At 35.6% G+C, this 13368-nt stretch overlaps 1 protein-coding gene across 1 annotated transcript in view; it reads right to left on the bottom strand.

Annotated features, from left to right (window-relative positions):
• Positions 1-13368, bottom strand: part of LOC121369682 (E3 ubiquitin-protein ligase rnf213-alpha-like) — a 70752-nt gene that overhangs the window by 21317 nt on the left and 36067 nt on the right. The window contains exons 13-22 of the mRNA XM_041494733.1: positions 12848-12977; positions 11643-11750; positions 11267-11352; positions 10885-11058; positions 10188-10305; positions 9242-9436; positions 7448-7584; positions 5798-5993; positions 4808-5285; positions 4412-4562 (exon numbers count right to left, since the gene is read on the bottom strand). Coding sequence (XP_041350667.1) covers positions 4412-4562; positions 4808-5285; positions 5798-5993; positions 7448-7584; positions 9242-9436; positions 10188-10305; positions 10885-11058; positions 11267-11352; positions 11643-11750; positions 12848-12977 — 1773 coding nt within the window. The remainder of the gene's footprint in view (positions 1-4411; positions 4563-4807; positions 5286-5797; positions 5994-7447; positions 7585-9241; positions 9437-10187; positions 10306-10884; positions 11059-11266; positions 11353-11642; positions 11751-12847; positions 12978-13368) is intronic.

Raw genomic sequence — 13368 nt, 5'->3', positions numbered from 1 at the left:
GTTTCAAATACGAAATTTACCGAAATTATACCAGTTTTCGTGAGTAACTAAATGTCAACCACATTATTCCTTGATAGCACAAAAATAATCTCTTGAAGTGGACTCTTTGTTACCACCAATTTAAATCACAAACAATCAAAACTAACCCATAAAATGATTATTTATTTAGTTGATTGGTTGCTTCGATGACGTGCCTTGACATGTGGATACCGTATTGCTGTGTATTGGGTCGTCTAAGACTTAATGGAGATCAAAAGAATGTGTCAACTACAAGTTCTCAACTTTTGCATGAGTCTTGCTGCACAGAAGCATAGCAGACATAGGCAATAGGCAAAGGTGTTAACGTGCACATTCAGAGCAAACTGTTGTAGCGCATGCCTGTCTTGGGCACGACAGGAAAGGATGGGGGGGGGGGGGGGTGAAGGAAGGACCGCCTGTACTGGCTGGTACAAGGGAGCACCAGCAGTCCAACCAAGTTGGTAGCAGGCGGGGGGATAGCAGACATAAGCCTTAAGAGTATTTGTTTTGTTGGAAGGCACTGGTTACAGCTACCTACTAAATTAATTATCTTTGACAGTAGTTTCTAACTCACAAACGTCAGAAACAAGACTGCTTACAGTTACATAATTTATTCAACCAATCACAAGTTGTGTTCATTTATGTCCAAGTTTCTTACTGTGTATACATTTTAACAGTTGACCAATGGCAGTTGACCTCTTATAATTACTGTTGCATGAAGGATATAGTTTGGAACCAGACGTCAAACGCAATTATTTATAAATATATTTTCCAAATAATTATTATTAAATGAAAAAATAATATATAAAAAATAGTAAAATTCCAGGGGGTTAATTCATTTTTCCAGGAGTTTTAAGCACTTTCCAGGATGAAAATAAAATTTAAGCACTTTCCAGGACGAAAATAAAATTTAAGCACTTTCCAGGGTTTTCCAGGATGCGTGCAAACCCTGATCTGTATGCAAGATATGGTCCGGACAATACAAAGTTAACAGACAGACTTACAGACAGACATACGGACAATGTCATACCATAATACGACCCATCTAACATGGGCATATAAAAACTGTCTCTCTAGTAATATGTGATATATGTGACAAAGAAGGAAGAAATGTTTTATTTAACAACACACTAAAACAAATGTTAATTATACAGTCGAACTGTACAGTGGAACCTCATTAGTCCGGACAGTATGGTTATTAAAAAAAACGTCCGGATTAACGAATTTCCGGATTACTGAAATGTACGTGATGAGTAACCTCCCTTGATTCACAAACAAAATAAAAACGACACATTTGATTTTTAGAACCAGACATTTCTTCAACCAGTTTTGTTCTGTTGATCCGTCTCGTGGTGTGAATAAGGCGCTATTTGCATGTCCGTGAGGCCAGTCTACTATTCAGTAGTGTACTGCCAGGTGCTTGTCTTAAAGTTAGAAAATGCGATTAAATAAAATGAAATACTGTTTAAGACATGTTACATTGTTGATACTAAATGTTTGAAGTTTTAAATTTTATTAGTCGTACCGGTTAATGTTGTAAATCTAGGCCACGTGGTTGAGTTCATTTCCACGAAGTGGGTACGTTGTTGAGGAATGCATATTGTTTCTCACTTGTATACAATCATTATTAGTTTGAAGTTTTTACGTTTACAGATTATATTTTAAACATATAAAATGGCGAAATTATAATTCATTTCTGCTATATCTACTGATATAATACTAGCGCCGACATGATACATCCCTCCGCCCCTAGCACAGAAATACAACTCTCCCAAAACCGGCGTGAAACTGAATGAGCATTGTTCCACTTGTGAAAGAGTCGCGAGCCAGTGTTTTGATAGCAATAACATATAAAGACGTTTCCTTTGTCTTTATTTTGGGTGACTGGCAATACTCTTGAGTTGGACACTAAAACAGTTATGAACAGTATTCAGTAATAAATCATACAGGTAAGTTAGGAGGGTAGTTACAAAACGAGGTCATGGGGTACCGTAGGGTATGATCAAGAGTTACCCACTTTTAAAAATAAAATACTCTTCTTTTTTTTTCATAAAATAAAACAGCCAATCTGGTCATAGATCAAATAAATTATATTTAAAAAAACATCAAACCACGCCCACCATGGATCCATATTCTGACCTCGCCAGCCTATGGTTCCATGGCGGGAGTACACTGTGAACACTTGTGCTCTATCTGACTAACACTAAATAGACACAGGTGAATGGTTAAATAAACTGCGGTGTGAAACCCTGTGCAGCCATTTTATCTCTGTTGATTCCTTGAGCGTTAATTGGCGGATTACTTTTATGTTCAATCAGCGGCGACCGGTCAAACGAAGCAATTTGCCTTTAGTTTTTACATTTGGTTCAGAATTATGACCGTCCGGTTCCGGAAGCTGAATATCCGGATTAACGAATAACTTTACTGGGTGGTCGTTTCGTTTTGTGATAAAACAGTCCGTAAGGTGAGGATTCCGGACTACTGGAGTCCGGACTAACGAGGTTCCACTGTATATAACAACCACTCAAGGGACCAACAGAAAGTGGCCGTTATGGACAGGTGGCCTTTATATAGAGGTCCCAAAATAATCAATTGAAACCCTAATTTATTTCTCTATAAAATCTTATTATTAACTGTTGTAACAGTTTGAGTTCCTTTGTTAATTCCAATACCCTCAAGAAAAACCCCCCAACATAAAACAATAAAAGTACATGTAATTGTATTTATTAAAACATTTTGCACGTTTGCCTCCATATCATTTAATATAATAAAATAAGCACTTTCAATCAATATAATTTACCAATAATAATAAATTAAGCACCGTCACATTAAATATTAAAAAAATGTTCTTTAAACGTCTCTAGTTTGGAATGCCAGTGGCCTTCTTCTGTCTTTTTCTTGCTCGTGGCACGTTATTTTCAAAGTCGGCTATAACATCTGCTTTCCTTTTCAAAATGCCGTCAATTTGCATACGACCCACTCCAAATGGCTCTGCTATCTTTCTAGCACTTAAACGTTCTTTCTCGGACATCCTGATAACTTCTACTCATTGTTCTAAAGTTAAGGCAGAATGATTTTTCGGTGGCATTTTGTTTGATAGTTTGTTCATAAATAAATAAAACAAAAATGAAATTTACTTTTATTTAATTGGGATGTATTACTTAAGTGACATGTTCTACTCATTATTAGTTTTATGTTGCCGCTAATCCGTTGGTACGGTACTTGCATTGGGATTACGTCGCGAACCGCAAACAAAACAATTTTGGTAAACAAAGGTCACGATTTGCCAAAGCATACCGGCTTAACTAAATCCATTAATGTTTGCCGCTTGGTGCAAACTGCTTGTGAACAACAATCATGACCAGTTAACGGTAGGAACTACTCAGACACCTTGATTATAAATGCCTTTGATAATACCGCAACAACTTAGATACTGTAATACATTCTGCTTTCGTAGGCTACAGCCAATGAGAAGTCGCCTTGTTATCGAGTAACGATTGAGCTGAACTAACAAATGCAAATTATACAAGCGCCGGAACCGAACAGCTGTTGACATTTACCAAATTAACAAAAGGATTAAAATAATGCTTTGTATTAGTAAACGTATATTTGTTTACGACAATAACATCATATGATAACATCAAAATAATTTATTATTTGTTGAGTCGAATCAAATCGCCAAACTTTCCGGTCACGTGACACAACAATGGTGGCACTGCAGAAAACGATGGGATTTATCGGGATATAAATCGCTGTACGATTATATATGGTGGGAAGAATTTTTTTTTAAATGATGGGGGGGGGGGGGGGGGGAGAGAAATATTTTGGCCGCTAATGCAGGTTCAGACCTAATTTTGCTGAAAAATAGTGGCCGCTGGCCATGTTGGACAGGTGGCCGCTCTAGAGAGGTCAAATAAAGAAAGAAATGCGTTGGGTGTGTGTGTGTGTTTCTGCGTGGCCTTTATGGGCAGGTGGCCGTTATATAGAGGTGCCCGTTAGACCAAGTTCAACTGTAGTTATATTATGTGTCAGACATATGGTTAAGGACCACACATATAATGAGAGATTAAATTCACTAATAAATGCCATGGGCTACTCTTTTCGATTAGCAGTAAGCGATATTTTACAAAACAACAAAATAGCAATGCTTTATATTCCAAATGTTCACCGTTTTAATTTGTGTGGGTTTTTTTATGACAAACATCCACGTTTGGTCAAATAATTATTGTGGACATGTGGATGATTGTTTTATTTTTTTGTATTTATTCAGTGATGACTTCAAATATTAATTCTTCCAAAACAAGGACCAACTAAGTTAATAAAGACACGTAAGAGCACTACTACACATTAAATGATTTGAACAGAATTTCATAACCAAAATGAGAATATCTACCTGAATGTTCCAGCTTTTTTCACATTATCTGGCTTAGCAGCTTCCTTGGAAAGCCAACCAGCAGCCATATGTCCACTTACTTCAACTTCTTTTTCTTCCTGCAATCTGATTATCATGTTGCTTAGACCCACCAAAAATGACAGTTCTTCACCTGTAATAATAAGACCACACTTAAGTTTGTATATCAATGTGAAACATATCAAACAAATGGTAAGGTACTTATCACACTGGTCAATGTTTTGGGGTCTAACAGTCATAGCCATCATTATTTCTGTATACAAACTGTTTAAATATGGTTATTTTGCATATTGTTTTACTTTCTATATTGTATCAGCCATGTAAGGGGATCACCAACCAAAATTAACCCATATGATTAAAAGGGTTACGGTATCTTACTTTCATAATTTGGGTCTTCCAGAAAATGAAGCAGAATCTCAATTCTTTTTGTGGACCTCTTCGAATCCTGCACGTCATCTTTGACCAGAGCAGCAGCAGACTGGATACATCTTAGAATCAGATCCTGGAAGTAAGCAGGCAGACTTGTGTCAGGATGTTCAACATCCATGGGAGTTACTTCCTCTTGAGGCACCTCTTCAAGAACAATATTGTCCAAATCAACTGTAGCCATGTTTTCTTGATCAACAGTATTTTCTGTCAGTTCCATTTCCTCATGTTGCTGGACTTCTCTGGCAAGATGGGAGTCCATGTTTAATGGTCCTATTTGTGTATCATTCGGAGTAACTCTGCTGGGTTCTTCACGGGGAGCTCGACCTTGCAGCACATTGGCAGGAGTGTTGTTGTGGAGCTGATGGACTGACGGAAGGTTTCCTTCAGGTCGTAACTCATCAATGTGCAGAGAATGCCACTTTCCAGCCTATAAAAACAATATACAATTATAAAATATGTTTTCTTCATCTCATAATTATAAAATAAGTGAAGAATACAGCTGACAGCACATACATGCCGTTTTACAAATATTCTTAATTAATAAGCCGATACAATCCTTAGTAAAAATTTCATATGTATAATCTTCTTTTTACAGCAATACCATTTTCTTTAAATATTTAATTTCTTAAGAAGATCTTTTGATAAATCAAGAACCAAAGTCATCCTCTCTTACTTTCCTCAATGCTAATGAAACCTTTTTAATTATAGGTCAGGAAATGTGATCAAACTAGCATTCTAAAAAATTAGATACAATAAAGTAAAAAAACAAATATTTGGGGGTTTTAGCTTCCATTTTCAAGTATAAGTAGCAATTTGCAATAAATTTGTAACAGCTTATAATATAAATGTATATGATCTAAAATATATGTGCAACATTTAAACCATTAACAAAATACCTAAAATGTGCAATAACATACCAGGAAATGTGTAGGAACCTACCATAAATCCTGTAAAACATCCACCAGCCACTCTGGGCAGCTGGACAATGAAAAACACAGCAAACTCCCGGTCATCAGGAGGCAGTTCATCCACAACACAGTACTGGGCACTCTTTATCAAACTCATGTTCTTGTCTCCAGACCCACACTGTATCAACATAACTTTCAATCCACTGCCAGACTTCTCAACAAAATTTCTACAAAAAACAAAACAAAACAAAAATCTATATCTATCTATCTATCTATCTATCTATCCATCTATCCATCTATCCATCTATCTATATATAGTCATTCTTCAATAATAAATAAGTGTCAATAACTGAACAGATGTGACAGCTACCAGTATAAAATGAATTTTAGAAAGACAGTGAACAAAATAAAACCCAAACTACTGAAAATAACACAATGGAGTTATGCAGTAAGAAATACTGCATATAAGATTATGTTTGCGAAATGAATGACTCAAACAAAGAAAGAAAGAAATGTTTTATTTAACAACACACTCAACACATTTTATTTACGGTTATATGGCGTCAGACATATGGTTAAGAACCACACAGATTGTGAGAGGAAACCCGCTGTCGCCACTTCATAGGCTACTCTTTCAGATTAGCAGTAAGAGATCTTTTATTTGCACTTCCTACAGGCAGGATAGCACAAACCATGGCCTTTGTTGAACCAGTTATGGATCACTGGTCAGTGCAAGTGGTTTACACCTACCCATTGAGCTTTGCGGAGCACTCACTCAGGGTTTGGAGTCGGTATCTGGATTAAAATCTCCATGCCTTGACTGGGATCCAAACCTAGTACCTACCAGCCTGTAGACCGATGGCCTAACCACGATGCCACCGAGGCCGGTTAAATGACTCAAATATTATGTAAGAAAATGCAGTCCATTAATACATGACAGCATGATCTGAAGGTATAAAACAAATTGATCTGATGGAACAACATACCAAATATGATGGTACAACATACATGATCTGATGGTATAAAACTACCTGATCTGATGGTATAAAACTACTTGATCTGATGGTATAAACCTACCTGATCTGATGGTATAAAACTACCTGATCTGATGGTATAAACCTACCTGATCTGATGGTATAAAACTACTTGATCTGATGGCTTAAAACTACCTGATCTGATGGTATAAAACTACCTGATCTGATGGTATAAACCTACCTGATCTGATGGTATAAACCTACCTGATCTGATGGTATAAAACTACCTGATCTGATGGTATAAAACTACTTGATCTGATGGTATAAACCTACCTGATCTGATGGTACAACATACATGATCTGATGGTATAAACCTAACTGATCTGATGGTATAAAACTACTTGATCTGATGGTATAAAACTACCTGATCTGATGGTATAAACCTACCTGATCTGATGGTATAAATTTACCTGATCTGATGGTATAAAACTACCTGATCTGATAGTATAAAACAACTTAATCTGATGGTACAATATACCAAATCTGATGATACAACATACCATACCAGATCTGATGGTACAAAATTTCTGATTTAATCATATATTTCTATCTAATCATACATTTCTGATCTGATAACACAACATTTCTGAATTTATAATACAAAACTATATGACCTGATGTACCTCATCTGTTGGTGAATAGCCTACCTAATTTGTTGACAGAATTGCTGTTCTGTGTCAAAAGACTGGAGAGTAAGAAGAATTATGTTGTTCTCTGTCAAGCCAAAGCAAGTCATGATCTTTTCTTTCTCCTGGTCAGTCAAAAGCTTTGAATGGGTTGTCACCTACAAACCAGGAACATAAATACCAATAAAGCAGAGAGCAAATAATGCAAATGTTTACAAAATATCAAATTGTGTTTACAGAATATCAAATTGTATCTGGTGATAAACTTTTATGCTTATATTCATGAAGTTCAGTGTTTTGAGTTGTTAAACATCCAGATGACTCACCAGGATGCATTTCAAACAGGTGATTACTAAAAACCAGTATTATTAAAATTCTTATAGACACCAAATAGTAGAGCAGTGCAATATAATAGCAAAAAGTGGCCATCACTGCCCTACTAAAACGGTTATTACAGGACACGGTCTTCAGCTGATATAGAATCAAAACACACTGGATGTACACCAAATAGTAGAGCAGTGCAATATAATAGCAAAAAGTGGCCATCACTGCCCTACTAAAACGGTCATTCCATGACACGGTCTTCAGCTGATATAGAATCAAAACACACCGGATGTACACCAAATAGTAGAGCAGTGCAATATAATAGCAAAAAGTGGCCATCACTGCCCTACTAAAACGGTCATTCCATGACACGGTCTTCAGATGATATAGAATCAAAACACACTGGATGTACACCAAATAGTAGAGCAGTGCAACATAATAGCAAAAAGTGGCCATCACTGCCCTACTAAAACGGTCATTCCATGATACGGTCTTCAGCTGATATAGAATCAAAACACACCGGATGTACACCAAATAGTAGAGCAGTGCAATAGCAAAAAGTGGCCATCACTGCCCTACTAAAACGGTCATTCCATGATACGGTCTTCAGCTGATATAGAATCAAAACACACCGGATGTACACCAAATAGTAGAGCAGTGCAATATAATAGCAAAAAGTGGCCATCACTGCCCTACTAAAACGGTCATTCCATGACACGGTCTTCAGATTATATAGAATCAAAACACACTAGATGTACACCAAATAGTAGAGCAGTGCAATATAATAGCAAAAAGTGGCTATCACTGCCCTACTAAAACGGTCATTCCATGATACGGTCTTCAGCTGATATAGAATCAAAACACACTGGATGTACACCAAATAGTAGAGCAGTGCAATAGCAAAAAGTGGCCATCACTGCCCTACTAAAACGTTCATTCCATGATACGGTCTTCAGCTGATATAGAATCAAAACACACTGGATGTACACCAAATAGTAGAGCAGTGCAATATAATAGCAAAAAGTGGCCATCACTGCCCTACTAAAATGGTCATTCCATGATACGGTCTTCAGATGATATAGAATCAAAACACACTGGATGTACACCAAATAGTAGAGCAGTGCAATATAATAGTAAAAAGTGGCCATCACTGCCCTACTAAAACGGTTATTACAGGACACGGTCTTCAGCTGATATAGAATCAAAACACACTAGATGTACAGAAATGAATGTGCTAAGCAAGAAACAGTAAGTTTCGAACATAAGAAAAACACAATGGTTTGGAGCTCCAAGTACTTTTTAATTAAACTTTTTACCGCTAAATGTATAATATACCATTGATGGATACATATATACAAATTTATCATTGTCCACGATTAAATGTTTTAAATTGCCTTGAATCACACTGACACATTTTTGGGAGTATAAAAAACCTTATGTTTGCTTTTATATCATTTATAACAAACATTAGTCTAGAGATAATTTATTTACCTGAGCAAACAAACCAATACTCCTGGTGATTTGAAGTCTGTAGATCATGTACTTGAAGATGTCATCATGAGGCTGTTCTCTAAAATATATGTTAAAAACTCTCTGTTCTTCAATGAACAGTTGGGTATCTTTGAGACGCACAACAGAATCTGGTGTAGCACACCACAAGAGCATCTTCTGACAATCTTCCAAGAACTGGAAAGAAAATGGGAGCTGTCACTTGTGAAAATCAAAATGTATATTGTTGCTGATGTTGCCAACATGAAAGGTCTGTTTTGTGGTGTAGGATAGAATCAGCATTCACCAAACACTGGGCATAGTTACCTTTGTCAGTGCTTCACATGATATGACCATTAGGACTGTCAAGAATATCCCATGAACTCATCTTGCATATGGTTGGAATTTTGAACTATATAAACAGCTTATAGTCTTGTTTTTCTGTTTTTCATGCCTAGTACCTAAAGTCTACTAAAATCCAATTTTTGTAAATAATTGTGCAACCAAATTTGATCCATTAAATTTTTTTAATTTCTGTTAGAGAAATAGTAAAGTCGGGTGGGGGCACTCTAATCTTAGATTCAGGATTGGGCATGAGTGCAAATCTGAGCTATAAACAATTTTAAAATAATATAATCTGAAGTAGGCAGAGACCCCATATTTGTTGTCTCAATCTATTTACATGGATTAATTAACAAAAAGAAAAGAAAACATACATAGTTACACTCAATTATATATTTGTGATTTTAACAAAGCATATGCTTATTTAAAAATAAGTAGGCCTATATTAGAGATATACCGTACTGCACAGTGTATTTTTAAATTAATATTTTCTAAAACATTTTGTGATGGAAGATTTACTCATAACTTTGTAGTTGAAAGGTGAGTAATGATCTCCCATTCCATATATGCAACATAATTTAGCAATGAGAAACAAAGAATTCCTTACCTGATCATAAGCATGGCCTCCTTTCTCTTCCCAAACCTGTAAAACAATGGCTGCAGTAGTGTCTGGATGGTAGCCCATGAAAGCATCAGCAATGTTCACGGTTTGTTCTGGATTGTACCTTTAACACACAAAAAAAACACCATTTCAAATAATATCTGACATCTGTTGGCAAGTTCCTTATATACACAAATAACAATACTTATTGTTACTTGTGTATGTAAGGAACTCATAATTTTATAATTTTAAGCACTTTTTTCTATACAGGCATTGCAAATTAATAAAAACATACAACAAGAAATCTGTGAAATTAAATGTCTCATATGCTATTAACAGAGTTACTGACAACTACATCCATAGATGTTAAAACAGGGTAAAAATCAATAAATTAAAACAATTTTATTTAATAAATTTTAAAATTATTTTTCACATGCACTGAGATGAACATAAACAAAGTTTTATTTGTGTAAGAAATGAAACCAAAAGTGAAACCTTAACATTGTGCTAAATGCAAAAGCTGCCATCGCTGCTACCACTGGGGGAAAAATCTGCATCTCACCTTTTACTTCATAAAGTTGAGATAAAAATTAAATATCCAGGAATATGGATTGCATTGCAGAACAGTATGCTGGAACATAGTTAGAAATATATTGTAGAAAAGTAACAAATTGACATGCTCAGTGTTAGTTCAATTTAGTACCCTGTTCTGTATGGTGAGACAAACTGCTTTGCCCAGCGGTCAAGTTCAGCTGCAAACTGGGACTGGTGATCATCCATTATGTTGTTTAGTCTCAGGAAATGTTTCTCCAGCCGATTTATCAGCGGAATCGGGAACTTTTCATATACAATTTGCTTCTCTGCCACAACAATCAGTCTGAAATGTAATGATAATTAGATAACATTCTTTATGGTAGACATTTGGGAGCTATATCTACTAAATACGATGCATCACTAACCAAAATGATGGCTGATGCTATTCCATATTAAGTGGTGACACTGCTATCATTGAAAAGTAAGATTTCAAGCAACTGAATCTGCATTATTCTGGTGGAGAACCCACTTCATTATGCCACTGATCTTACCTGAAGTCCTGGTGAACTCGGCACTTCACGCGGTGTGTTCCAAGGCCAAGGTCAACAAAACGTTCTCCACCAAGTCGAGCATAGTACTGTTTAAAATGAAATTTATAAATTGACATTAATCATGCTAGTTAATCAAAATTAATGAAAATGTCCCTCAAATTTTTATGGCCAGTTACCATTATGAAAGGGAAAATTGTTTTTAATACGACAAACTATTATTTTTATGGAATAGACAGTGATACCTAGTAAAAGAATAAAGTGAATAAATATTTAATATAAAAAGGATATAATATTTATAGGCATTTTGCTATGCACAATATCTGAATTTTAAATTACAGTATCTTAATTTACTCAAATTAAAATATAAGATTCTTACCTGATTTAAGGCATCATACAGGCTCTCGTACAGGTTTTCAAGGTTGAGCAAAATCACAGTGTTTCCAGTTTCCATACACACTTTGATACGGTTAATGTTTCGGCAAACCTGGAAATTATTTAATTAAAATAGCATAACAATTAGTTATGAAAGTTCTAAAAATATTACTAGTACATTAAAGTACACTTATAACGAACCTGCTTAGAACGAACTACTGCATAGAACGAACTGGTCATAAAGTCCCATTTTATATTTCCCTGTTCCTTAATAACCAACTTATGCAAATGTGTACAACGAACTACTGCTATAACGAACTATCATGATCCCTTGCGGTTCGTTATAACAGTACTTTACTATATATGATAAACTCATGGGTTATATTGTAATGTAACACAAGCAACAAACAAATAAAATAATTGAAGACAGTTTCAAGGCCTTATAGAAAGAATCTGAAATGTGGTAGACATGTAAAACCAATTGATATTGGTTTCAGAAAGACAAAAGCTATCTAGGGCTCTATATGCATATATCTTTTGAATTGCTTCACATCACTGACACATTTTTAAGCATTCAGGAAGGAAGGAAATTCTTTATTTAACAATGCACTCAGCACATTTTATTTACGGTTATATGGCATCGGACATATGGTTAAGGATCACACAGATATTGAGAGAGAAAACCTGCTATCACACTTTTGATTAGCAGCAAGGGATCTTTTATATGCACCATCCCACAGACAGGATAACACATACCACAACCTTTAATATACCAGTCGTTGTGCACTGGCTGGAACGACAAATAGCCCAATGGGCCCACTGACGGGAATCGATCCTAGACCAAATGCACATCAAGTGATCATTTTACCACTGGACTACATCCTGCCCCTTTTCAAGCATTCAAGGCGATATTTGGTAATTTAAGTTGGATGGAACATACATTAAGGGGAAGGCTTGTCATAAATACATGTACTATTAGTGATTTCAGATACAGTTAATTCACAAACAATAGCTTGTTCTTTACATTTAATGTTTTAAAACTAAAATTTTAATTATTGACAATCAAAATTAAATGGAAATGACAATGGATAGAAACCTATAATTCTTGGAAATCTGAATAAGTATATGAAGACAAAATTAACATTGTGACTGATGATAACATACTGGCTTCAGATCAACCAGTCAAAGAGTGTCAGATAAAGCCATCACCTGTGTATATTCCTGGTCTTTAGGAAAACTGCTTCCAAATATGGTGATCACTCGGCGCTGTCCTAGAAGTTGTTGCAGTATTCCAAGAGCACCATAGTTCTCAGTCAAAAGCAGAAGATAACGACTTTCACTGGAAAATATTAATTGCTGGGTTACCAGTTTATTACATCATGAGGGTTTATACCTACATCAACTGCAGAAAGACCCAGTTTGTATTAAAATTATATATATATTGTTGTTATTATAGAAAAGACATTTTAAACAACAGCTATTTAGGGTTGAATACTTTAGTTATTTCAACACTTGGTCAGAGAACACTTGCTACCTAAAGTGATCTTATGTATGCCAAACCACAGACTGTACAGTATATACCTTGGCCTTTGATGTCATTGTGCACTGGTTGCGATGTGGAAAAACCTTATCCATTGACATCACTTGCACCTATGGGTTGTAGTACCCCAGCTGAGAGCTCTTTTTATTATGGCTATGTGTGCCTATCAACGTTTATGCTTAGAAAATTG

The sequence above is a fragment of the Gigantopelta aegis genome, chromosome 4 (assembly GCF_016097555.1).
Source record: "Gigantopelta aegis isolate Gae_Host chromosome 4, Gae_host_genome, whole genome shotgun sequence".
Classification (NCBI taxonomy): domain Eukaryota; kingdom Metazoa; phylum Mollusca; class Gastropoda; order Neomphalida; family Peltospiridae; genus Gigantopelta; species Gigantopelta aegis.
This window is presented reverse-complemented; position numbering and strand designations above follow the sequence as displayed.